The sequence below is a fragment of the Pelophylax lessonae genome (genome assembly GCF_965119305.1).
Source record: "Pelophylax lessonae genome assembly, chromosome: 9".
Lineage (NCBI taxonomy): Eukaryota > Metazoa > Chordata > Amphibia > Anura > Ranidae > Pelophylax > Pelophylax lessonae.
In genome coordinates, this window is record NC_138776.1 from 144,495,877 (window position 1) to 144,523,051 (window position 27,175).

At 43.9% G+C, this 27,175-nt stretch overlaps 1 protein-coding gene across 1 annotated transcript in view; it reads right to left on the reverse strand.

Moving 5' to 3' along the window:
* Window positions 1-27,175, reverse strand: part of PPA1 (inorganic pyrophosphatase 1) — a 185,299-nt gene that overhangs the window by 38,963 nt on the left and 119,161 nt on the right. The window contains exon 4 of the mRNA XM_082267576.1: window positions 19,592-19,711. Within this exon, the coding sequence (XP_082123702.1) occupies window positions 19,592-19,711 (120 nt within the window). The remainder of the gene's footprint in view (window positions 1-19,591; window positions 19,712-27,175) is intronic.

Consider the following 27,175-nt stretch of genomic DNA (forward strand, 5'->3'; position numbering starts at 1 on the left):
TCACTACCCAGTAGAAACAGGCACCTGCAGCCACCAGGATAATCTGCACTCCACATGCGGTGATCAGGAAGTAAAATGATCCAGGAGTTAGGACCAGGGGATGAGGAGGGGCTCCCAGCACCAAAATCGCCGCCCACAGGGCTCCACTGTCATGGCAAACCACTGCAAAATGGCCACTGGACTACACAAACATGGCTGCCGCGCATTGAGCACACAGGCTACAGCAAAATGGCGGAACCAGGAGGCTCCCAGTGACTCAGGAGGGATCCCTATGCCTCAGAAAATGGGCAGGCAGGAAGAAGGGCCTCTGGCAGGGGTCCCCACCAGGGACAGCCCCACCCTACAGCCGATCGCCAGCAGCGCACCCCCCCGTCCCTATCGCCAGCATAGCACCCTGCCCCCACCCCCAGACTTTGGACCAGGACACCCCACAACCCCAGTAAAGGAGGGGGGAGGGTGGGGACACATGGGGGGGGGGGCGATATGGCCCACAGGGACCACCAGATCGATGAGGGGGGTGCCTAAGGTGAAGGAGGGGAACCCAGGGGTCCGACTGTGCCATGGAGGGGTCAACGTCACATAGTTTGTGAGGTTGAAAAAAGACATCAGTCCATCCAGTTCAACCTATGATGTGTGTGTGTTTGACGTTAACCATACATTGTATATCCCTGTATGTTGTGGTCTTTAAGGTGCCCATCTAATAGTTTTTTTAAGCTATCAATGCTCCCTGCTGATCCTACTGCTTGTGGAAGAGAATTCCACATCCTTACTGCTCTGACAGTAAAGAACCCCTTACATATTTTAAGGTTATACTGTTTTTCCTCTAGTTTTAATGAGTGGCCACGTGTCTTATTGTATTCCCTTACTCTGAAAAGTTTGTTCCTTATGCTAGGGTCATCACCCGTACAGTATTTGTACACTGAAATCATATCCCCCCTCAAGCGCCTCTTCTCCAGAGAGAATAAGTTCAATGCTTGTAGTCTTTCCTCATAGCTGATGTCCTCCATTCCCCTAATTATTTTTGTTGCCCTTCTCTGGACTCTCTCCAGTTCCAGCACATCCTTCCTGAGGACTGGTGCCCAGAACTGGACGGCATAGAGTGGGAGAATAATCTCTTTATTTCTGTGATAAATCCCAGCAAATGCTGCAATAAACCTAAACACAAATCATCTGTACTTATTCACACTTCTAATACAGGGATAACGGTGGATCCAAAAATATCACATACCAACCATTACTCACAGTGTGACATAGGGGTAGATAGCAGTACCAATATACTATTTTTTACAGGCTGGAGAACATAATGGGGTATCAGATGTTCACGTTAAAAAGGACCTTGCCACTTCTACTGAGAACACCAGCTCTACCTGCGGGTTTAAACATCCTCTGTCTTTAAATCAGTTTGCTTAGGAGAACTTTTGAGACCATATAACATTCTGCCATTTCACCCAACCATGATGAAAGAATTGGTAAGTGGCCATTGCAGCTCAGCGGTTACCAAATAATAGGACCTACTTTGCCAAATAATCAATATGGATTTTCCATTACATGCTCATCAGTTTTTGGATGGCTCGTTAATTTAAGTTTGATATACACGTCAAATAATTTAAATCAAACAAACCCAGCCCGGAGGCGTGGCTAGCGGGACATGTGAGCGGACGTGCTTTTGGCGGCTCTGAGCTCCCCTCGCTGTAATCCTGCTCCATCCTTGGAATCCTACGCCCCTTTTTCGTTTGTTCTTGCTGCGGGAGTTCGGTGCAGTGTTCTGGGTGCCTCCGGTTGCCATTTCAGTGGATGGGCAAGAGGAAAAAGCAGCCTCCGGCCAGGATGAGCGTTACCACCCGGTCCTGCCAAGATGGCCGCCGCTCCACCATGCCTCTGCCTTCCCCGGCCTCCACTCCGGATCTGTTTGGGGAGGCATCCGGAGCCTCTCCACCGCATTCACCGGGTGCCTCGGCTCCTCCGGAGCTTCTCTCCCAGACGTCCCCCAGCGCGGATGGGATGGATGACGATCCGGTGCAGGAACCCACCCTGAAGGACGTTCTGCAGGCCCTCAAGGTAAATCATTCCGATCTTATGGGGAAGGTGGCGGAGCTCAAGCTGGACATTACTATCATGCGCCAGGACATGAGCAAAGTCCGGGACCGGGTTACTGAAACGGAACGTCGCATTAGTGACTTAGAGGACACTGTACACCCCCTGGTCCCTGATTTGAGACAGTGCGGGAAGAGGCTTAAAAGTGTGGAGGACAAGATGGACGATTTGGAAAACCGTTTACGCCGTAATAACGTACGGCTGGTGGGGCTGCCAGAGCGGGTTGAGGGGTCTGACCCTGTGTCCTTCCTGGAAAGCTGGTTCCAGGAGGAATTTGGCCAAAATTCCCTGTCCGCATGCTTTGTGATTGAGCGGGCTCACAGGGTACCAGGTAGGCCTCTCCCTGTGGGCAGCCCCCCCCGCACAGTGATAATTCGCTTCCTGAACTACAGGGACAGGGACTCTATCCTTCGTTCTGCCAGGATTAAAGGGAGCCTGAAGATTAACAATGCGGTGGTCTCTCTTTACCCAGATTACTCTCCTGTGGTCCGCACTCTGCGGGCTAAGTATCAACAAGCCAAGCAGATGCTCCGGGAAAGGGCTATGCAATACTCCATGATGTTTCCTGCTACCCTTCGAGTCACCTATCAAGATAAAGCACATTTTTTCCAGTCTCCTGCTGCTGTTGTTTCCTGGTTGGAGTCCCTGCCTCGCCAAGACCGGGGGTCTGGACACCGAGCCCCTGATACCTGATCTGTCTTCTCGGATGCTGTTTTGGTTCAGTTTGGTGATGGCCGTCTCCCGCCCAGGACCACTTGGACTCTTTTTCTGGGAGTGTTAGGATGCCTTACAGCCCTTCTGGTGAGGGGAGCTCCCCCTCCTAGAGCTAGGGGCTGCCTTGTTTTTGATTCCCCCTTGTTCTACATTTTTTTTTTTCCCCTTGACTTGTTGAACACTACAGTTGTGTACTTTCCTTTGGTTACATGCTGGGGACGTTGCCCAGGTTGGTCTTAGCCGACTGACCCTGGCTGGCCACGTTCTCTCGCTTCCAGTTCAAGTTTTTGGGATAAAGCCCGCGCCTAGTTTGTTTTTTTTGTTCTTTCTCTTTTGGGCGTCCGGGCAGGGGATTCTGAGGGGTTATTTTGTTTTTTCCCCCCTCCCCCCTCCTTTTTTCTCCCTGATTGTTTGTGTGCTGGGGGGCTGGGGCTGTTCTTTTTGTGAGCCCTGTCCCCCCTCTTGTCTTATGTCTTTTCTGTTTGGTTGGGTGTGTGTTTGTGTGTATGAGGTGTATGTGTGTGACTGTTTTTCTGTGGCCTTCCTCTGCCTCCGGGATCACGCTGTAATACCTGGGGATTTGGTTTGTTGGGATTTACAGCCCTTCATTGCTTATTTGTTGATTTATCTATGTCACGGGTCACGTGTGTCTCCTGGAACGTGAGGGGTCTGAACTCAAAATTTAAGAGGGCCATGTTGTTTGATTTCCTGAAGAGCCATAAGCCGCATGTCCTGTGTTTGCAGGAGACGCACCTGACTGGTTCTCGCACCCGTGCGCTACACAAATATTGGGTCTCTAGTTCCTACCACTCCACTTACTCTAATTACGCTAGGGGGGTCTCCATACTGATCCGTAAGGGGTTGCCCTTTGTGTGTTCCAGGGTGCTCACGGACCCGTTTGGCCGCTACATATTTTTACATTGCCAAATACATGCGGTACAGCTCCTCCTGGTGGTGGTGTACGTGTCTCCTCCTGTTACGGCTGCCTTCTTCTCGGACCTGAGTGTGGGGTTGGCTGAATTTCCCTGTGTTCCTACTCTCCTGTTGGGGGACTTTAATTCGGTCCTGGACCCTATCCTGGACCGCTTGCGGCCCCTCCAGCATGAGTCTAGGCTGTTCAGTCAGTGGTGTGCCTCGGGTAACTATGTTGATGTCTGGCGCCTGCGCCACCCGGTGGCGAGGGTTTATTCTTGCCAATCTAGAACGTACAATGCTCTTTCCAGGCTTGACTATGCCCTGACTTCCTCTGACATGACACCTTTGGTTCACACTGTGGACTACGTTGCTCAGACGCTTTCGGACCATTCTATGCTTACGGTTGAATTGATGTTGGGCCACAGGGTCGCTTTTCGGACGTGGAGGCTCAGCCCTTTATGGGTCTCTGCGCCTGAACTGCGGGACTTGGTCCTCCAGGATATGAATTCCTACTGGGAATTTAATGCTCACTCCTCTACCGCGGGGTCCCGCTGGGATGCCTTTAAGGCCTCTACTCGGGGCGCCTACATCTCCCGCATCGCGGCCCATCGCTGTTCCAGCCGGGCTGCTTTGCGTGAACTGGAAGGCTCCCTGGCTACTGCGCGTGCTCGTTACGCTGCCGACCCTACTCCGGTGCTCCGGGATGCCCTGGTTGGGGCTCATACGGCCCTTAAACTACACTTGATTGACATGACTCGTAAACAGCAACTGTATCTTGCTGCTAGACTGCATGAACATAGTGGGAAGAATGGTAAACTTCTGGCCTTTCTCTCCCGGGCGGATTACGTGGACCGATCGATTGCCCAGATTAGAACGACTGATGGTTCGGTAGTGGCGGACCCACTGCGAATTAATGAGACATTCCGCTCCTTTTACTCTGATTTATATTCGGAGCGGGGGGCGGTTGACGAGACCGAGCTTGTGGGGTTTTTGGACTCGCTGGTCTTTCCGGTGTTGTCCGATGCCCACAGGCTGATGTTGGACGCTCCTTTGACAACTAAGGAGATCGAGACGGCTATTGGCTCCCTGCCATCTAATAAGACACCTGGACTCGATGGCTTGCCCGCGGAATGGTACCAGGAGTACCCCGGGGATCTTGCCAGTAGATTGCGGGACCTATATAAGGTGGCCCTGGATGAGGGTGAACTCCCGGCATCTATGCGGGAGGCACTCATCGTGGTACTCCCCAAACCGGACAAGGACGGCTTACTGTGTGACTCATATCGACCCATTTCGCTGCTTAACAGTGATGTGAAGATTCTTGCAAAACTTTTGGCTACCCGCCTCGCTAAAGCTATCACTACCCTTATCCATCCCGATCAGAATGGGTTCATGCCTGGGAAGAGCACGTATGATAATATTCGCAGGCTCCATGTACACCAATACACTGCAACTAAGGAGGCGAGGAGTGGCCTGGTGTTGTCACTCGATATTCGGAAGGCCTTTGATACTGTGCGATGGGACTTCCTTTGGCAGGTTATGTCGAAGATGGGGTTTGGCCTCCAGTTTATCAGATGGGTGCGTCTGCTCTACTCAAGGCCGCTAGCCAGAATTTGTACGAATAAGGATGTGTCTGCGACCTTTTCCCTCCACCGTGGTACTAGGCAGGGCTGCCCTCTGTCGCCGCTACTGTTTGCCCTTGCCATTGAGCCGTTGGCTCTGGCGGTGCGGCAGACGGTGACGGTGGGTGGTATCCTTTGTGGCGGCCTGGAGGAGAAAATTTCGCTGTACGCGGATGATGCCCTCATTTATCTGGATGGCACCGAGTCCTCCTTTGAAGCCTTGCTGGGAGTGGTGGAGGAGTTCGGCGGGGTGTCCGGCCTTAGAGTGGGATGGGATAAATCGGTGGCTTTTCCGCTTGGCCCACCCGCGGATTATAGTTTTTTACAGCGTTTTGGCGTCTCCCTCTCTACAGCGTTTAAATACTTAGGGATACGGGTACACACGGATCTCCAGGTCTATAGCTCTTTGAATGTACAGCCTATTATCGCCCACATGGAGGTTCGGTTGCGTACCTGGTCTTCACTGCCACTGAATCTCATTGGCAGGATTAACATTTTTAAGATGATTTACTTACCTAAATTCCTTTATGTTTTTCGGGCTTCCCCAGTTTTTCTACCTAGGCGGTTGTTCAACAAAATTGACTCTGCCCTTACCTCCTTTTTTTGGCAGGGCTCCCGCCCTCGCATAGCCAGGTCCTCTCTCCAGGCCTCCAAATTCCAGGGGGGCCTGGCGTGTCCAGACCTTTATAAGTACTTCATTGCGTCCCAGCTTACGTACTTGTATGATGGCCTCGGCGATTCTCCGGGTAACTCCTCCACCATTCTCGTATTGGCCATGCATGGCTCGCAGGCACAGGCTACGGATGCCCTGCACAGATCTGTCCCTAGACGCTGCTCCCGTAACTCTCCTATGGAGGTAAGGTGGTTGGCCTGGCATGCTGGTAATAAGTTGTTAGTGGGGACGCCTGCTGTGTCTCCCAATGCCCCATTATGGGATAATCATAACTTCCCCGAGCTCTATGGTCATCCGGATTCGGGCTGGTGGTCTGGACTTGGGGTGACCCATGTCTCTCACGTCTTTCGGTCGTCTCATTTTGTTTCCTTTGATGACCTGAAGGCCCACCATGGTGTGAGCAACCGTTTTTTCTTTAAATACCTGTTATTACGCCACGCCGCCCGTGCACAGTTTGCGGGACTGACCCTGGAGCTCGGGGAATCCCCGATGGAGCTGTTATTGTCTATTGAAGGGATTAATAAAATGGTCACTACGTTTTATATGAGGCTGCAGGCGGCGGGTGCTGACCCGTTTAAAACGGCCATGGGCCGGTGGGTCGCGCTCTTGCCCGGCCTGACAGAGGAGACATGGGAGGAGGCCACGGAGGTTTGTTTTCAGGATCTTATTAGTTCGAATAATAGGTTAATACAGTTTAAATTTATCCATCATCTGCATTATACACCCCAGAAGTTGGTCCGTATGGGGGTAGCCCCGGGAGCCGCTTGCCCTAGGTGCGGCTGTCCTGCTGCGGACTTGCTCCACATGTTCTGGTCCTGTCCCCATGTTAAAGGTTACTGGACATCTATTTTTGCCTTTTTTACTAATAAACTGCACCTGTCGGTCCCTCTTACTCCTGAGGTAGGCCTGCTGGGAGTGTTGAATGACATTATACATCGTGTACGCCCTAGGATCCTGCTCCGCATCTTACTGTTCTATGCCAGGAAACTTATTTTGTTACATTGGAGGAGGGCTGAACCGCCTACCATGCAGGAGTTCTATACTTTGGTGCGCAGTGATGTTCCGCTTTATAAGCTAATTTATAAGAGTAGAGGGTGTCCTAAAAAGTTCACTAATGTCTGGCAGCCCTGGCTTGATGTGGAAGACTCGTATTGGGCAGATGCCCCTCTGCCCTCCAGCTTATCTCTCGACTGAGTCTGAGTAGCCCCGGATGTTATGCGATTTATATTTGTTTTATTACATGAGTTGTTTGTTCTATACCCCCCCCCCTTATCTTGGGGGGTGGGTACCTGGAGGTAGGGGATGGTGTGTGAATGTGGATGTGTGGGTGTGTATGGTATGGTTAGTCTTGTTGGTGTGTTCCTTTCTCCTCCCCCCCCCCCCATCTCTGTGACAACCGGTTGGGAGTGTAGCCTCGCAGTTGCTTGGCCCTCCTGGCTCTTTGTGGTATGCATCACGTTTTTTCCCCTTCCCCCCTTGTTTTGGGCCTTCAGGCCCCTCTCTGTTCCCCCCCCCCTCCCCCCCCCCTTCTGGGGTGTTAGGTTAGAATGTCTTCTGATACCCTTGTGTAATTTACATGCTTGCCTTACACTTGTTTTATGGGCAATGTTGCCCTTGTGTTTTCTTTTTGTTACTGTTATGCAAAAATTTAAATAAACACCTTTCAAAAAAAAACAAACCCAGCCCGAGTCATAGAAACAAATGACAACATGTGGCCAGGCCACCTGGAAACACATGACGTTGTGCCACCTGGCTACCTATATAGCCTACCAACCAATGATAATGAATTTTATGGTGGCAGATGGAGGAGATGAAATGGACATAAGAAGAGTAAAGAGGGAGAGACTACAAACATAAAAGCAGGAAACAGAAACAAATAAATGAGTAAGAGTGCAGGGAAGAAAGAGGAGGAGCACGGAGGAGAGAGGGAAAGGAGTACAGGCTGTAGATTACACACACTTGGAGAGGACATTGGGCCCAGAAATACTGCTGCACTCCCGATCAGTACCTTCAGCCCATGACATATTTTTGGCGTGCCTCTATTAGCCTCGCCTCCCTACCATGATTGGCTGGGAGAGAAGAGCAGTACAATTTATGGAAATTTGCTGCTAAGCGCTATGCAAGTGAAAAGAGGTTGAAAACCATTTGTATAAAATCTAAGGCAGAACATATCTTAAGATGTACTATTTCAGGGGTTTCCAAACAATTTAAACAAAGGGCCAGTTTACTGTCCTTTAGACTTTAGAGGGACCGGACTGTGGCCATTGGGAGAAGAAAAGGTTTTGACATCAGTGGAAAAACCAATGCATTGAATTGTGCCACGTCATTGGTGTAATTTGGCTCAGTTGTTGATGTCATTGTGAGGAATTGTGCCTCATTGTTGGTGTCAACAGGCCCAATTGTTGATGTTATTGGGGGGAATTGTGCCCCCTCATTCGAGTCATTTGGCCTAATTGTTGGTGTCATTGGGAGGAATTGTGCCCCATCGTTGTTGTCATTGGAAGGAATTGTATCCCTTCATGGGTGACAGTGAGGGGGATTATGCCCTATTGTTGGTATCAGTGGATAAAATAATGCCCTAAGGGCCGGATAAAGGCAAGCAAAGGGCCCGGGCCGCAGTTTGTAGACCACTGTACTATTCTATCAATACGATCAATTTTAAGCACCAGTGAAATGGTCAGTGTATGAACTCCTGTATTTGTAGCTACTTAAGCAATTTTGTTTTAATCACTTGCTGATAGTTGCTTATTAGGCTACGGTTACACAGGACATTTTTGGTGGCTCTGCCATGCTACTGCTAAACAAATGGAACAGATAGCTTCCCATTGAGTAAGCTAGTAGCATGTAGTAGCAATAAATGGCACAATGCCCTTGTTAGGTGCGACTGGTTGCTACAAGACGCTATTGCATGTCCTTTTGTAGCTTACATCACCAGGAGCCATTGGTTCCCTGATTTTAGTTGCACAACTGAGCAACTAGAAATCTCATCTGTAGATTACACCTAATGAGGTAAAAACACTGAGAAATAGGCGCATGGGATTAAACAGTTCAAACATAATGAAACAAGCTAATAACATGGGGTAAAGTTCAAGGTGACCGTGGTGTTAAGAAGGGTTAAAACACTGTTCAATGCTTAAAGTCCGTGGTTCACAAAAACCTGTGATAAAGGGTAAAAACAATGGAGTCCATACACGAGGGCTGGCTTCTCTCAGGCCCTGTTCACACCTGAGTGTTTTTCAGCTTGTAAAACGCTCAACTCTGAAGCTCCAAAACGCATAACAAGCAAAATCACATTTATTTTAATAGCCCCTGTTCACATCTGAGCGTTCTGTCGCCTGAAGCAAAACGCCTGAAGCTCAAAAAAGTAAGTGAACTTCACTTTGGCAGATTACGAGCGTTTTTGGCCCCATAGACTTCAATAGAAATGCCTGACTTGAGCAGAAAAACGCTTGGAAAACGCTCAAATAGCAGCTCTCCACCCCTAATTTCCTCTCCCTCTCTTCCCCCTAGTGTTTTCTATTGGCTAAACAAAAATGCCTGAAGCTGTAAAACGCTTCCAATACACTTCTAAAACACTTAAAAAAAAAAAAGCGCCCGAAAAGACGCCAGTAAATCGATATGCTCTGGTGTGAATAGAGCCTCAAGACCTGAAGCAGACTAACTGTGAAAACAAAGGAAGCACCTCTAAATGTAGACCCGCTCTAACCTACCATCGGGTAGCGGTGTACCCTCTACAAGGGTTCCACATGGATGAGCCTTCATCACATACGAGCGGCCCCCTGTCAGCGGTTGTCACCTGAGTTACCTGCAGCTCCCACCACCGTTTAGTAGTGACTGTCTATGGGATGTTTACACTAACAAGCTTTTAATCTTCTGCCAAATGTGAATTGCTTTACTTATATGAGTTATTACATTTTGTTACAGTCTACACTGAGAGGCGCTTCCCTTGTTTCCTTGTGTTTTACCCTTAATGAGGTCACTGCCAGAAAGTAGGTAAGTTTATCTGTTGTAAGAGAATAAGCGGTCTACATAGCTTAGCCAATACAATCGAACTTCTAAAAAATAGGTTGAGACCCAAACCTTCATTAACCACTTAAGGACCGCCCACTGGAGTTATACTGCGGCAGCCTGGTCCTCCTGCACAAACCGCCGTAGGTATACGTTGGTCTCGCACCTGCAGCTAGGGCAGCGGGGACTCAGATGCACGGGGCAGGCGGCTCCGGATGCCGTCTGACACCCGCGATCGTTCCCCGCTGAGAGAGAAGGACGGGCATCGGTTGTAACACAGCTGACCGTTCTTCTTTCTGGAATGATCATACAGCCCCTGTGATCATTCTATATAGGATCGCAGGTCTCTGTGATCATTTCAAAAGCCACACCCTCCCACAATTAGAATCACTCCCCTAGGCTCACATTTAACCCCTTGATCACCCAGTGTTAACCCCTTCCCTGCCAGTGTCATTATTACAGTAACAGCGCATATTATTAGCACTGATTTATCTAGTAATGTCACTGGTCCCCCCCAAAAGAGTCAAAAATGTCAGTTAGGGGTCCTATAAGTCCGCCGCAATGTCGCAGTCCCACTAAAAATCACAGATAGCCGCCATTACTAGTAAGAAAAAAAACAATAAAAATGACAAATCTTTCCCGTAGTTTGTAGACGCGATAACTTTAGCGCAAACCAATCTAAATACGATTTTTTTTTACCAAAAATATGTAGCAGAAAACAAATTGGCCTAAAATGTTAAAAAAGTTTGATTGTTACATTTCTTTTTGTTAAGGTTATATAGCAGAATGTGAAAAATTTTTTTTTTTTTTTTTCAGAATGGTCGTTCTTTTTTTGTTTTATAGCGCAAAAAATTAAAAATAAAAATCGCAGAGGTGATCAAATACCACCAAAAGAAACCTCTATTTGTGGGAAAAAAAGAACATCAATTTTAGGTACATCATCGCACAACCGCGCAATTGTCCGTTAAAGTAACGCAGTGCCAAATCGCAAAAAATGGCCTGGTCATTAAAGGGGCAAATCCTTCCGGTCCAGAACTGGTTAATCCTTTATTTTTACTTTTTTTTTTTTTTTTAAAGAAACAGAAGTTTCATAAAGGCACAAGGGAACATTTTGAAGTGAGTAGGTCAATATGGATGCCCCACGATGGTAGTACAATATAGAAATGCTACCATTCATTATCAGCTTTGAGCAGAACATAGCAGTTGGTGGGGTCTGTTTATACAAAAACTATACTAAAAACATAAAAAGTTGGCAAACCTTTGCAATTGCAGTTTCTTTTTATCAGTGAAAGTTTAATAAACACCTGATGGCGGAACATAAATTAGCCAATAAAATCTACAGATACTGCTCCAATTATACTAAATGAGTAATGTAAACTGTAAAATTGTGCACTCTTTCACAGTAAAAAAATGCAATCTCTGTAATATTTACTAGTATGTAGAAAAACCGCTGCGACACTAAACATCAGATCATTCATAGCCACAAGCATTTTAAAGATTTGCTATAACGCCAAACGATTTGTCACACTCAATATATTCTATGCCAGATCAGCCAAATCTGACAAGTTCAGGGGGCACTTCAACTTGTGAAATGTCATGAGTGTAGAGTTCTACTAACTGACAAATCTTACATAAAAATACGCTATTGGAAGTTTTTTAAAAGCACAAAAATGCTTGGAAAACAGTTATTCAAAGGATACCGGTAATAAATTGTCCACATGTCAGGGGTACATGGGATAATGAATTATACCAGGATGTACAAAGCCATTGTTTACTAAATGGCATATACCGTATATACTCGAGTATAAGCCGACCCGAGTATAAGCCGAGGCCCCTACTTTTACCACAAAAAGATGGGAAAAATGATTGACTCGAGTATAAGCCTAGGGTGAGAATGCAGGGCAGCGGGCATGGTGCAGGAGAATGCAGGGCGGCGGGCATGGTGCAGGAGAATGCAGGGTGACTGGCATGGTGCAGGAGAATGCAGGGTGACTGGCATGGTGCAGGAGAATGCAGGGTGACTGGCATGGTGCAGGAGAATGCAGGGTGGCTGGCATGGTGCAGGAGAATGCAGGGTGGCTGGCATGGTGCAGGAGAATGCAGGGTACTGGCATGGTGCAGGAGAATGCAGGGTGGCTGGCATGGTGCAGGAGAATGCAGGGTGACTGGCATGGTGCAGGAGAATGCAGGGTGACTGGCATGGTGCAGGAGAATGCAGGGTGACTGGCATGGTGCAGGAGAATGCAGGGTGACTGGCATGGTGCAGGAGAATGCAGGGTACTGGCATGGTGCAGGAGAATGCAGGGTACTGGCATGGTACAAGAGGATCCGGGGTTGTGGGTATACTACAGGAGATGCAGTGCTGTGGGCATGGTACAGGTGGACCATGCCCGCAGCACTGCATCCCTTGTAGCATACCCGCAGCCCTGCAGAATGGCAGGTAGTGCAGCAGCTTCCCTTACCTGTTCCAGAGGCGCCTTCATTTTAAAAATGGCGCCGCCCGGCCCCGACACGTCATTGCGCACGCTCGTATACTTTCGGCTATTCCCGTCCTCTCCCGAGCGGCGGCGCAATGACATGTATGCGCCGGGCGGCGCCATTTTTTAAAACTCAAGCACGTCGGAGCGGCCGGGAACTTTTTTTTTTTTTTTCTTGACTCGAGTATAAGCCGAGGGGGACGTTTTCAGCACAAAAAAATGTGCTGAAAAACTCGGCTTATACTCGAGTATATACGGTACTCCAAAAACTGAGAAACGCTTTTCTATGCCAGTGTATGTAGTTCCCCCATCGGCTACATGGAGTAAAACACCCTTCATTGCTGGAGTGCGAGGGAGGTTTTTCTTGATGGCTGGTATATAGGTGGTAGAAGGATCTACAGTCTACCGTGTCTACGACGGTATATTATATAATCCTCTTCTTGACCACTGTGCCAGACATTGTGTTGTTGGGCACTACCAGCACAGTTGGAACAGTCTAATAAGGGGCAAATATCTAAAGGAAAGCTTTATCATTATATAATTCAGAGGGAACCCCATATTTCTGGAACAAGACTTCCCAGCTTTGGACAAATCACTAAAAGTATTACTCCTTGATGCAGAACACCTTTGTCGTGAATGCAAACTTCACATATTAAAAGGACACTCACAGTACTTGGTGAAACCTTGGTAACGTGCATTAACCACTTAACGTTCAGAAGATTTACCCCCCCCCCCCCCTTCATGACCAGGCCATTTTTTGTGATATGGCACTGCATTCGTTTGCCTAACAATTGTGCGGTCTTGCCACGCTGTTTCTAAACAAAATTGATGGCCTTCCCCCCCCCCCCCCACAAATAGAGCTTTCTTTTGGTGGTACTTGATCATCTCTAAAGTTTTTATTTTATGCACAATAAACAAAAAACGACTGACAATTAAAAAAAACAAACAATATTTTTACTTTCTGCTATGAAACATATCCAATAAAAAGAAAAATGAAGAAAAAAAATCTAATTTCTTCATCAATGCAGGGCAATATGTATTCTGCTACGTATTTTTGGTAACAAAAATTCCAATAAGCGTATATGGATTGGTTTGCACAAAAGTTATAGCGTCTACAATCTATGGGATATTTTATTTTTACTAGTAAAGGCAGCGATAAGCAACTTATAGCGGGACGGCGGTATTGCGGCGGACAGTCGGGACACTGACACTAATACAGTGATCAGCGCTAAAAAAATATTCACTGTCACTGTAATAATGACCCTGGATGGGAGGGGTTAACATCAGGGGCAGTTAAAGGGTTAAATGTGTGCCTGACCAGTGCTTTACTACTGTTGGGGAGATGCTTTCACCAGGGGAAGGTATGGATCGGTGCCCCTGCTTAGGGGAGACATAGGATCAATGTCTTCTGTAGTCACAGAACGGCGATCTGCCTTGTTTAAATACTGTAGGCAGACTGCCGTTCTGCCTGTGTACTGAAACATCGTGGTTGCCGGCAGACACTGAGTCCGCCGTACCTGCCGATTAGCTCCTACTGTGTCTAACCAGTGTGCCCCCCCAGACCCGTAAATGCAAGATCACATACTAGGTACGTGATCCTGCGCAGCAGAGCCACCTTTACGCTATATATATATTATATATATATATATATACACACACACAGTATACAGTTGGCAGGCGGTTAATTGAGTGGTGGTATTAGGCAGGCGGTTAATTGAGTGGTAGTATTATATAGTTCAATGCACTCCCCTTCTTTCCTTTGTATCATTGATAGATGGAGATAGTGGAGTAAAAAAACTGTTGTTTTAACCTTAAGTTTATTAATTATGTAGTTCATGTTTTCATCCCACAACATGCCAAAGCCCCTTGTTTCTTGTATACTTTTTACCAACCCTTCCCTATTTCCCTTACCAAAAAGTCGAAGGTGTGGTCAAGAGTAATGCAGAATTCATGCAGACATGTATTAAAGTTGTTAAGTGTTGCTTTAATACACAAGCAGCACGAGGAATCATAACTTACCAGACCTACGTTTAATAATGGTTTATTCTCTAAATTACAGCTATTTTGATGATAGCGGATTCTCTTTCACTTTGCTGGCAATAAATTATTTTCCCAGCATATCTTTACTATTAGATTTGTCCTTTTGAACTACTTGTTGTCACTTTATCCGGTTTAGAACAGGTTACACAAGACAAAAGATGTATCAGCATTTTTCTGTAAATCACTTTAGTGTAGAATACATTGACCAATATTTTAAGCATGTTCCAAAAATGTAATGGTAAATATTCCAACTATCTAGATCTTACTGTTTACCATTGAAGGTTGCTCAATATAAAATTATTTAAAGTGTTACTAAACCCACAACAGTAAAACCAGTCTGTATATGCAGTAAAGCATGCTTGTTATACTCATTGTGGAACTTAAAGGGTTAATTCTCTGCATTGTGTAAAAAGACTGTTTGAGCCTGTTTCCTTTGATTCTTCCCTTCTTCCACTGTCCCCAATTAATCTCCGAATAGTAGAGAGGGTAGGGGACAGGTAGCTGCACATGCTCAGTTTGGTGTGTATTGCTTGTATTGCTAGAGAGGTTTTTTTATTTTTCTGGGGAGAGTGCATGTGATCAGCACAGAGCCAATCAGCACTGTCCAGACAGAGGGTCAGGGGTCCTGCATCCTCCTACAAGCTTTAACCAGACACTGATCGAAGTCACAAGACTGCTATATACTATTGATGAGAAAAGGTATTTAGCAGTTTATATTTACTAAAACTATTGCATTTCCATGTTCTGTGTATTGTGGGAGACCAGATATAGTGAACGCAGGATCCTGGGTTTAATAATACATTAAATTGAAAAAAAAAAAAAAAATCGAATTTTTCTGAGAAATATGTACTTAACTTGATTAAGTATGCTAAAGAACATTTTCTTGAACTTTGAAAAAGTTTCTCTTTGCAGTTAAAGAAAATGAACAACAACAAAAATAATGAAATGTTAAAGAATAGGGAGCTGCAATTATCTTGTGGCGTAATATTTATATGAGCTACTGAAGTGATACAAAAAAATTCCACAATTCTTCAAGCTGAGAATAAAAGAAAAGGCAGTTACAAAGGAGACCAAAAAGACAACTTTTAATAACTTTAAATAGAATTATTTCTCACTATATAATAGAATTCATCTACAACTGAGAAACATTATTATAATGGGGAGTTGAGTCAGCCTAAAGAACATTGAACAGGTGCTCATAGCACAAAGAAACTTATTAGTTTAAAAATCTTATTGCAGTTTAAAAATCGTCTTGCCCTTATGCCTTAGAAAGGTGAAAATAATTCAATGCTTACAAACTCGTATTCAGTTATTTTTAAGTGTAAAGAATGTTTGTTTTCCTCCTCTGGAGATGCATGGAAATGATTGCATTTATTGGAAGCACTGAAGTGAACCTGTCATGAAAGATAAATCACCGTCGCCGTTTTCAATTTGTTCCATAAGCTGCAAGTTCCTAAGCTGTCCTTCTCTGGCTTTACTTCTTATTCAGTCAATTTCCAAATATATGTATGCGGACAGCAAAGTCCTAACTACTGACCTGTAGACTTCTTGCAGTAAAGTCAGGGGATATATGTATAATCCTATTTATTACCTGTTTACAAAAGGTATCAGAAAAGACAATACCGACAAAGATAACAATGGGAAGACAATACAAAAAATGCATTCCAAAAAATAGTAGTCAAACAACCAAATCTGATGAGGTGTCAGACAATGACAACTACAAAGGCTTTATGATCAAGTAAAGGCACAAAAAAGCCTATATAAATAAGGCCAGAGGGAGGTATCAAAGAGAGAACTTTCAAAAAGATTGTAAATCAAAGAACTAAAGATTGAAAGAAGAAGAGCATTTTTGTTCCCAAATATCCCATTTATCAGAGAAGCGAGGAAGAGAATCATGTACAGAATGAAAAATATGTACCATTAACACGATGGCGTCCATACGGTTTAAGATTTGAGGAAAAGAGATGTTATTCGGTTTCCAATTGAGTGCAATAGACTGCAAAGTGGCAATACAAAACGTATGAATACATTTTTCCACATAATAAGGCACATTAAAAATGGAGGCAAATAAAAGGCAGTTGTCTACTGTCAGTTGGTCTGCAACAACAGAGGACATTGACCGTTTTCGCCAAATAGGGGAAACCACATCACACTATCAGAAAGCATGGATCACAGTGCCTGGGCTATCGCAGCCTCTCAAGCAAATAGCAGGAACGTGACATGTATCCTAGTGGGAGTATAATACTATCTAGTTATAACCGTAATCGCGGTTTCTCGAATCATAAGGGATTTCGTACATTTCCTACGATTCTTAAGCACTGTATCCCAATCCTGGGGCTGTTACAGTCTTATTCCCATTCTATACACTGAGGGAGAACCAAGGTGTGAGTATAAGATTTTAGTATAGTAATATTTTTTATATATGTTCATGATTTAACTTTTTTCTTTTTATTTAAATCAACATACACAAACTACAAAAATAAACTATGGCAAAAGTTCTAATCTTTCACTGCTCTATCATCAGCTAGAAAAACTATTTTGACTTTAGTTCTATCTCAAAGCCTTTCATTTTCTTTTAAAGAAGAAAAGGCTATCCCTGCCAGTCTTTTAAGCCTCTTGAAACCCTTGAAATCCAACAACATGTCTCGTGGACCAGCACAGACTGAAAAATGTGTTCTGATATATTAAATTCATAAAAGGAACCTAATAATTGTGTTTATTATGTCTCTAATAAATGTACTTATTGAATCAAAGCATAAATTTACTATGAATATTTTCTAAGAAAAAAAAATAGAGAAAGAATAAGTGACCAGTGGGTCCCTATAACTCACTCACTCAGCGCTAGGGATATGGATGATATATTATCGCGATCCAAATGTTAGATTAATACAATTATAAAATAACATGTATAGCAGCTGCTATTAATTACCAGAAAATGATATAAAAAGAAGATGTACATCTTATTCATACCAAGGTTATCCCTTATGAACATATAAACACTATCAGCGCATATAGGACAAAGTCTCCAAAGTCCATAAGTTCAAAGCCAATGAGCAAAAATTCATCAATAAAATAGTATAAAAAATAGTATAGTACCGCCCGTGGTATAGTCAGGTGAAGGATTAGTCCGTGCTTATTTCACAAGGTGATGTGCATCTTCACCACACCTCTGTGGAACCCCTGAGGCAATACCCACCTACCTTCAGATCGTGTATATTGCATTTTACAGATCAATCCTCTGGCAAGGCTCCCTGGAGTGGTCCATTGAAAACCAGCAAAACACAGGCCACCTGGACAGCAAGCGATCCAAAGGATATCTCCCAATCCTTCCTGTTCTGCCAGTTCCAGCAATATCTACACTCTACTTCCTCCCAACTCACCTCTGAGCCTGGTCAGAGGTGAGTTGGGAGGAAGTAGAGAGGAGATATTGCTGGAACTGGCAGCAGAGGAGGGATTGGGAGATATCCGTCGGATCGCTTGCTGTCCAGGTGGCCTGTGTTTTGCTGGTTTTCAAGGGACTGGTCCAGGGAGCCTTGCCAGAGGATTGATCTGTAAAGCGCAATACACATGATCTGAAGGTAAATGGGTATTGCCTCAGGGGGTCCACAGAGGTGCGGTGAAGGTGCACATCATCTTGTGAAATATGCACGGACTAATCATTCACCTGACTATACCGCAGACTGTACTATACTATTTTATACTATTTTATTGATGAATTTTTGCTCATTGGCATTGAACTTATGGACTTTGGAGACTTTGTCCTATATGCGCTGCTAGTGTTTATATGTTCAGAAGGGATAACCTTGGTATGAATAAGATATACACCTTCTTTTATATGAATATTTTCTGTTTCAATATAAAATAGGTTTACAAAACACACAGTTTACCCAAAATGTGGCAGGGTAGGCAAGCACCCCCAAAAGGAGTAGGTCCCTTACAAGTGGGTAAAAACCAAATTAAATATTCCCACAGGGCATACAAACGCAAACCAGCCTTTCTCAATTTTTTCAGCATAGAGAAACCCTTGATATTAATTTTCAGTCTCAGGAAGCCCCAGCTAAAAATGACTATCTATAACTCATGATACATCAGTATGATGGTCAGATCGAAGAATGCTCCTTACACTTGTGGACATTGGGAAGAATTATTCACTTCCAGATACAGTAGCTAAAAAGATCAATGGTGTCAGTGGGAACTTATCTAGAAATTGCTCAAGAACCCCTAGCAACCTCTAGAGCAGTGGTTCTCCACTCCGGTCCTCAGGACCCACCAACAGGCCAGGTTTGCAAGATAACTAAAATTACATCACAGGTGATCTCATTTGCTGCTCAGTGATTGCAGTATTCTTGTCTGCATCTCTCCAAGGTAATACTTAAAATCTGGCCTGTTAGTGGGTCCCGAAGGAATGGAGTTGAGAACCACTGCTCTAGAGGAATCCTGTTTGAGAAACCGTGGCTTAAACCATATAGAAGCCAATGTTTCACCAAGTGACTACCCAGATAGTCATAAGACCCAAAGGACAAGGGGCTCACTAGACAGAAATATCCATGGTAGGTAAATATTTTTATGTACTTTGATGTTTCAGAATGGAGTTTCCCTACCAATAGCAGGTGTATTTTGGCAATGCATCAAAAGTGTCTTCTTTGTCATATAATGAAATAATTACAGTATGGAAAGCCAAAAACTCTACTGCACACACTAAGGACTACTGGCTATTGTAGGAAAGTAAACCAATAATAGAAACCAAAAAAAAAAAAAAAATCACTGACAGGAAGAAAACCACAGTAATGGAATTCTAAAAATAGCTCGTTTTATTACAAGGCTTATTTCGGGAATCCTTTGACATAAGTAGAAGGTTTAACAGAACTCCTTGGACACTTTCCAAAGTTATATATGAAATAAAACATTTAGTCCTGTACAAGAAAAGAAAAAAAATATCCACACAAAATGTTTATCCTGTTAAATGCAATACTTGTACACAGAATCACAGTCTTACTGTTAAATGAGAGGTTTTTGCAGAACTGATGGCAGCGGAGGTATGTTATTACCTGTGGGATAGCTCCATAGTTCCAAATATAACCCTTGTGTGGGAAAACATTGGCCACATAACGCAGATTGCCTTTCTTCACATCTTGTTTGATAGGATTCAAAGGATCTTTTGTGGCAATCTGCAAAAATATAAAACGGTAGCTGAATGCATTTCTATGAGTAGCACGCCTTTACAAACAAACCCCAACAGTAATCCCACACAATTCAAATGTTAACAGAAAAAAAAAGAAGTCAAGTGCAAATAAGGTAAAAGGTCTTTATTGAAAGAAAACCAGTCAAACAGAAAGAGAACTGGAATGATTTTTTTCTGGTCTGGTATCCTCAAACTCTTTGAAAATAATCTTTTCATTATGCATCCATATCCACTCTTTGTAGAAAGTCACTCGATTTCAACACAAAGATAGAGCAGCCAGGAATCTATGCAGAGGGGCATCATTGTGCCATCCATGGCTGACAAACCTTATCATATTCCTTAGGGCAACCTCTGCGAATGCATGTCAATTCGTACATGGGTAACACAGCATCAATGGAAGATTCCCATGAGACCACCATAGGGTGTGGGGTGGGGTGCTTGGGGGCGGGGGGGAGTCCACTTACCAACTATTTATTTTATGGCATAATAGAGTAAAAAAGAAAGCAGAATTTTGGTATAATGAGACCTCTGCTCATCGTCCTAAATTCCTAATTGAGCTAACTCAGAGGACAGCGGCAGGGTCTATTGTAAACGAGTATTAATACAATCAAACATCTCTATCCAGAACTGCGCCACCCCAGGGCAGGACCAGAACATATGAAAATAGGTTCCAACGGTAGAATGGCATCGGGGCAATTTGGGGAACGCTGTGGATATATTTTGTGCAGACTCTGGGTCGTGTAATAAATTTTGTGTAGAAACTCGGTTTAAATCAATTTAGCATGGGATGAAAAAACTAGCCTAGAACTGTCCCCGAAGCTCCACCCAAATCTCCCTGTCCAAGGTTGGCATATCTGCCCTCCACTTCTCCCACAACTTCTACATTTTAGGTTACTCCACACTACGAAGAGCCAAAAAAAGTGGAGTGAAGACCGGGGAATGTAAAGGGAGTCTTGTGCCAGAAGATCCTCTATGGAGTCCGTCTTTAGACTAGGAGTGGTAGGGAATCGCACTTTTGCTGCGTTGCATAATTAAATGTAGCAAAAGTTCATCCATCTAGGCATCCATTCATCCATTCATTAGCTGCAAGTACACCATTGCAAGTACAACATTTTAAGTACAGTGAATGAGATATTGCAGGAGACTGAAGAGATACTGAAAGAAATTGGCTTGGAGTTTGCAACCAACTCATCTGTGTTTCTTTTGCTGACCATTGCTTGAGAAGAGGAAAGGAATTTGGTCAGGTGTCTGCTATTGTGCATTTGCTAATGAGACTAGCCCATTAAGGTGTTACAATTTTTGCTGGGGGAGGAGCTGTGAAGGAGTGTGTATATATAGAGAAATACTCATTAGCTGGTCTAATTCATTAGCTGCAAGTACACCATTGCAAGTACAACATTTTAAGTACAGTGAATGAGATATTGCAGGAGATAGTCAGGAGGTAGGCTGGAAGGTGGGAAAAAAAAAAAAAAAAGGTAAGATTTGTTTGACTTAAATTTACAAATTTTCTTCTTTTCTTTTTTTTTTTTCTCTCCTCTTTAAAATGGCAGACTTGGTTCAGTGCAGGAATTGTTTTGCATTTATTTCATGTTCCACTCTTTGGAGATTCGGATGCTGTCAGATCTGTAGACAATTCTCCTTACTGCAGCAGGAAATTGCATTTTTGAAATCAGAGATATTTAAATTATCTGTTAAACAAACTCCAGCTGGGACTGCTGCAATGCCACTGCCACAGAGGACCCCCAGAAATGGCAGATGGGTTACTGTAGGTTCAGGAAGACTTAGAGTGGTGGATAGAAGATATGTCCCACAGTCGGTGGTTCTCCAAAATTCATTTGCAGCACTCTCAGAATGTAAGGACAACATGGATATGGACTCAAGCACAGAGGGTGAGAAACCATCGACTCCTATGCCTAATGTATGCAAGACTGCAGCCAAGGACAAAAAAGATAAAGTGAAGTCTCAAAGGAAGCAGCTGTTGCTGGGTGATTCAATCATAAGAAGTGTGGAGCTTAAAGAAAATGGTTTTGTGAGATGTCTCCCTGGTGCTACTGCTAGACGAGATAGAAGACGTATTATTAATATTGTTAAGCAAGCAAAGCAGGAAGGGGACGTGGATGTTCTTGTCCATCTAGGGACAAATGACCTGGCTTGCAATGAAGTGTCAGAGGTGAAAAAATCTTTTATCACACTTGGAAATGACGTACAGGATTTTGCATCCACCATTTCATTTTCTGAAGTTCTGCCTGTGCATAATGTTCAGAATGATAGGCAGAGGCGCATAAAGGAGTTCAACATATGGCTTAGTAAATGGTGTCAAGAGCAAGGATTTGGCTTTGTTTCTCATGATAGCTCTACTTGGAATAGAAAGGAACTGTACAAAAAAGATGGTTTGCATCTTTCTCTCAAAGGAACAAATGTACTTAGTGAACAACTCCAAGAATTTGCTGAAGAGTATTTAAACTAGGAAGGGGGGGCAAAAGAGTGGAATTACAAGAGTCCAATTGCCCCCCGAAACAATGCCAGAACAGGTCAGAAGCACAGAGGTTAAGAAATGATAAGCTCAGAGTCCTGTCTACAAATGCTCGCAGTTTAGGTAAAAAAATCAATGAACTTGGGTCAATTATGGCATCTGAGAATGTAGATTTAGTGGCTGTTACGGAGACATGGTTTAATGAAAGAAATGACTGGGACATAACCATACCAGGGTACTCTTTATACAGAAGAGACAGAGAAGGCAAGAAAGGAGGAGGAGTGGCCCTGTATGTGAAAGATAGCATTAAATCTAACCTAATACAAGTTGGTGAGGCCAACATAGAGTCAGTTTGGGTTACGTTGCAGTTTGCTAATCATGCAGTAACTCGTGTAGGTGTGATATATAGACCACCTGGTCAAGTTAAAGAACTAGATGATCTACTAGTTGAAGAAATAGCTAAAATGACAATGAAAGGAGAAGTTATCATTATGGGAGATTTCAATCTTCCAGATATAAACTGGAAAACCAAAATAGCAAGTTCTACCAGGAGTACAGATATTCTAAATTCCCTACTGGGGTTGTCTCTGCAACAAGTGGTTGAGGAGCCAACCCGGAGGGAGGCCATTTTGGATCTGGTATTCACAAATGGGGATTCGGTATATGATGTCATTGTAGGCGAAACCTTGGGATCCAGTGATCACCAGTCAGTGTGGTTTAATATAAGAACTGTGAAAGAGTCGCACCACACAAAAACGAAAGTTTTAGATTTTAGAAAAACAGACTTTTCAAAAATGAAATTAGTCATAAATGAGTCCTTATCAGACTGGAACGGATTACATGGAGTCCAGGAGAAATGGGACTACTTAAAAGGTGCATTATTGAAGGCAACAGAAAAGTGCATTAGACTTGTCAGTAAAAGCAAAAAAAGGAAGAGACCACTGTGGTACTCAGCAGAAGTGGCCCAAATCATTAAAAATAAAAAGCTAGCATTTTGTAATTATAAAAAAACCCAGAGCAATGAAGATAAGGAAATCTACAAGATTAGGCAGAAAGAGGCCAAGCAAGTTATAAGAACTTCTAAAGCGCAGGCAGAAGAAAAACTAGCTCAGTCTATGAAAAAGGGGGATAAGACATTCTTCAGATATATAAATGAAAAAAGGAAATTAAAACAAGGAATAACTAAATTAAAAACAAAGGACGGAAGGTATGTAGAAGAGAATAAAGGGCTAGCCGACTGCCTTAATGAATACTTCTGTTCAGTTTTTACAGAAGAAAAAGAAGGAGAAGGACCTCCACTTGAAAGGATGACTAATGAATCGTTTGATGCATGTGTCTTTACAGAGGAAGACGTTCTAAGATTGCTGTCTAAAGTGAAGACAAATAAGTCACAGGGTCCTGATGAGATACACCCAAAATTATTAAAAGAGCTTAGTGGTGAGCTGGCAAAACCATTAACAGATTTATTTAACCAATCATTAGCAACAGGAGTCGTCCCGGAAGATTGGAAATTGGCAAATGTCGTGCCCATTCACAAGAAAGGTAGTAGGGAGGAATCGAGCAACTATAGACCAGTGAGTCTGACATCAATAGTAGGCAAATTAATGGAAACCCTATTAAAGGATAGGATTGTGGAACATCTTAAATCCCATGGATTGCAAGATGAAAAACAACATGGGTTTACTTCAGGGAGATCATGTCAAACAAATCTTATAGACTTTTTTGACTGGGTGACTAAAATAATAGACGGTGGAGGTGCAGTAGACATTGCATATCTAGATTTTAGTAAGGCTTTTGACACTGTCCCACATAGAAGACTTATCAATAAACTGCAGTCATTGAGCATGGACTCCCATATTGTTGAGTGGATTAGGCAGTGGCTGAGTGACAGACAACAGAGGGTTGTAGTCAATGGAGAACATTCAGAACAAGGTCATGTTACCAGTGGGGTACCTCAGGGATCTGTACTGGGACCAATTTTGTTTAATATCTTCATAAGTGATATTGCAAAAGGCCTCGATGGTAAGGTTTGTCTTTTTGCTGATGACACAAAGATATGTAACAGGGTTGATGTTCCTGGAGGGAAACGCCAAATGGAAAAGGATTTAGGAAAACTAGAAAAATGGTCAGAACTCTGGCAACTGAAATTTAATGTGGATAAGTGCAAGATAATGCACCTGGGACGTAAAAACCCAAGGGCAGAATATAGAATATTTGACACAGTCCTGACCTCAGTATCTGAGGAAAGGGATTTAGGAGTAATTATTTCAGAAGACTTAAAGGTGGGAAGACAATGTAATAGAGCAGCACGAAATGCCAGCAGAATGCTTGGATGTATAGGGAGAGGTATAAGCAGTAGAAAGAGAGAAGTGCTTATGCCGCTGTACAGAACACTGGTGAGACCTCACTTGGAGTATTGTGCGCAGTACTGGAGGCCATATCTCCAGAAGGATATAGATACTCTAGAGAGAGTTCAGAGAAGAGCTACTAAACTAGTACATGGATTGCAGGAAAAAACTTACCAGGAAAGGTTAAAGGACCTTAACATGTATAGCTTGGAAGAAAGAAGAGACAGAGGGGATATGATAGAAACTTTTAAATACATAAAGGGAATCAACTCGGTAAAGGAGGAGAGCATATTTAAAAGAAGAAAAACTACCACAAGAGGACACAGTTTTAAATTAGAGGGGCAAAGGTTTAAAAGTAATATGAGGAAGTATTACTTTACTGAGAGAGTAGTGGATGCATGGAATAACCTTCCTGCAGAAGTGGTAGCTGCAAATACAGTGAAGGAGTTTAAGCATGCATGGGATAGGCATAAGGCTATCCTTCATATAAGATAGGGCCAGGGACTATTCATAGGATTCAGATATATTGGGCAGACTAGATGGGCCAAATGGTTCTTATCTGCCGACACATTCTATGTTTCTATGTGGGCAGAATATCTCTAAGTGTTTTAATCCTGAATTGTGCCCATAGCTGAGGGTCCAGTAGCATTCTAAAATGGGGCAGGGATGGTTTACCCCATAATGGATGAAAACAGGGGAACATTGGTTGGGTTGTATGAATCGCTTCCTAGCAACCGCCCAAACTCATAGTGCCACCATGGTGGGACTGGGTAAGGAGGTAAAAGTTCTGGGACCGCTATTAACTAGGTTACCAAGTTCCATAAGGGAGCCCAATATGGCTGCTTTCAAGTAGACCGCAACATGGGCGCTAGACTGCATAAACCACAATCTAACTAGGATAGCTGCCCAGTAATAGACCATCAGGTTAGGCAGTGCAAGGAAACTACTTCTCTTTGTATCCTGGGAGAAAAGAAACATTTCCCAGCATGGAAGACCATATGGTTTACTCCCTTTCCTCCCATATGACAGCTCTAATCACAACTTTGAGCTTGCATTGGGCTTCTCCTTGGCCATAAGTAGCAAGGTAAAAAAAGAAAAATGTACGTATACCCAAATGGTGGGGCTACCAATAAATTTAGCACACGTTTGTTTTAGGTATCAGCTCTGGTTGATTTGATCTTTAAAAAAAGTTAAGTAAAAAAGTAAAAAAAATTAAGTAGAAAAAAAATAAGTTTGAAAAACAAACTAGAGAAATAGGGATGAAAGAAAGTAATTATGAAGGCAGAGCAGAGACCTGTAAAAGAAACCTAGACTAACAGCTACACTTTTTTTAAAAAAAAATTAAGGGAACACTTTTTAATCAGAGTATAGCATCACGTCAATTAAACTCCCGGGATATTGATCTGGTCAGTTAAGTAGCAGAGGGGATTGTTAACCAATTTCAGCTGCTTTGGCGACATTAACAGGTGCACTAGACGGACAACAAATGAGACAACCTCCAAAACAGGAATGGTTTTACAGGTGGAGGTCACTGACATTTTCTTTCACTACTCATCTTTTTTGACGGATTTTCGTAGTTTTGCATTTGGCTAGGATCAGTGTCACTACTGGTAGCATGAGGCAATACCTGGAACCTATAGAGGTTGCACAGGCAGTCCAACTTCTCCAGAACAGCACATCAATATGTGCCACTGCCAGAACATTTGCAGTGTCTCCAAGCACAGTCTCAAGAGCATGGAGGAGATTTCAGGAGGCAGTTACTCTAGGAGAGCTGGACAAAAGGGCCGTAGAAAGTCCTTAAACCATCAACAGGACCGCTGTCTGTTCCTTTGTGTAAGGAGGAACAGGATGAGCACTGCCAGAGCCCTACAAAATGACCTCCAGCAGACCACTGGTGTGAATACCCCTAACAATCAGAAACCGATTTCATGAGGGTGGCCTGAGGGCCCGACGTCCTCTAATGGGCCCTTCTCTCACTGCCTGGCACCGTGGAGATCGATTGGCATTTTCAATCGAACACTAGAATTTGCAGGTCTGCCACTGGCACCTTCAGCTTTTCACAGATGAGAGCAGGTTCACCCTGAGCACATGTGACAGATGTGAAATGGTCTGGAGAAGCAGTGGAGAATGTTATGCTGGCTGTAACATCATTCAGCATGAATGGTTTGGTGTTGGGTTAGTGATGGTCTGGGGAGGCATGGAGTCCATGGAGGGAGGCATAGACCTCTACAGGCTAAACAATGGCACTGCCATTAGGTATCGGAATTAAGTCCTTGGACCCATTGTCAGACCCTACATCGATGCAGTGGGTCCTGGGTTCCTCCTGGTGCACGACAATGACCGGCCTTGTGTGGCGAGAGTATGCAGCCAGTTCCTGGAGGATGAAGGAATTGATACCATTGAATGGCCCCCACGTTCACCTGGCCTAAATCCAATAGAACACCTCTGGGACTTTATGTTTGGGTCCATCTGACGCTGCTAGGTTGCACCACAGTCTGTTCAGGAGCTCAGTGATGCCCTAATCCAGATCTGGGGGGAAAATATCCCAGAAAAACATTTGGCATCTCTATAGGAGCATGCCCCGACATTGTCAGGCATGCATAAAAGCACATGGGGGCCATACAAACTA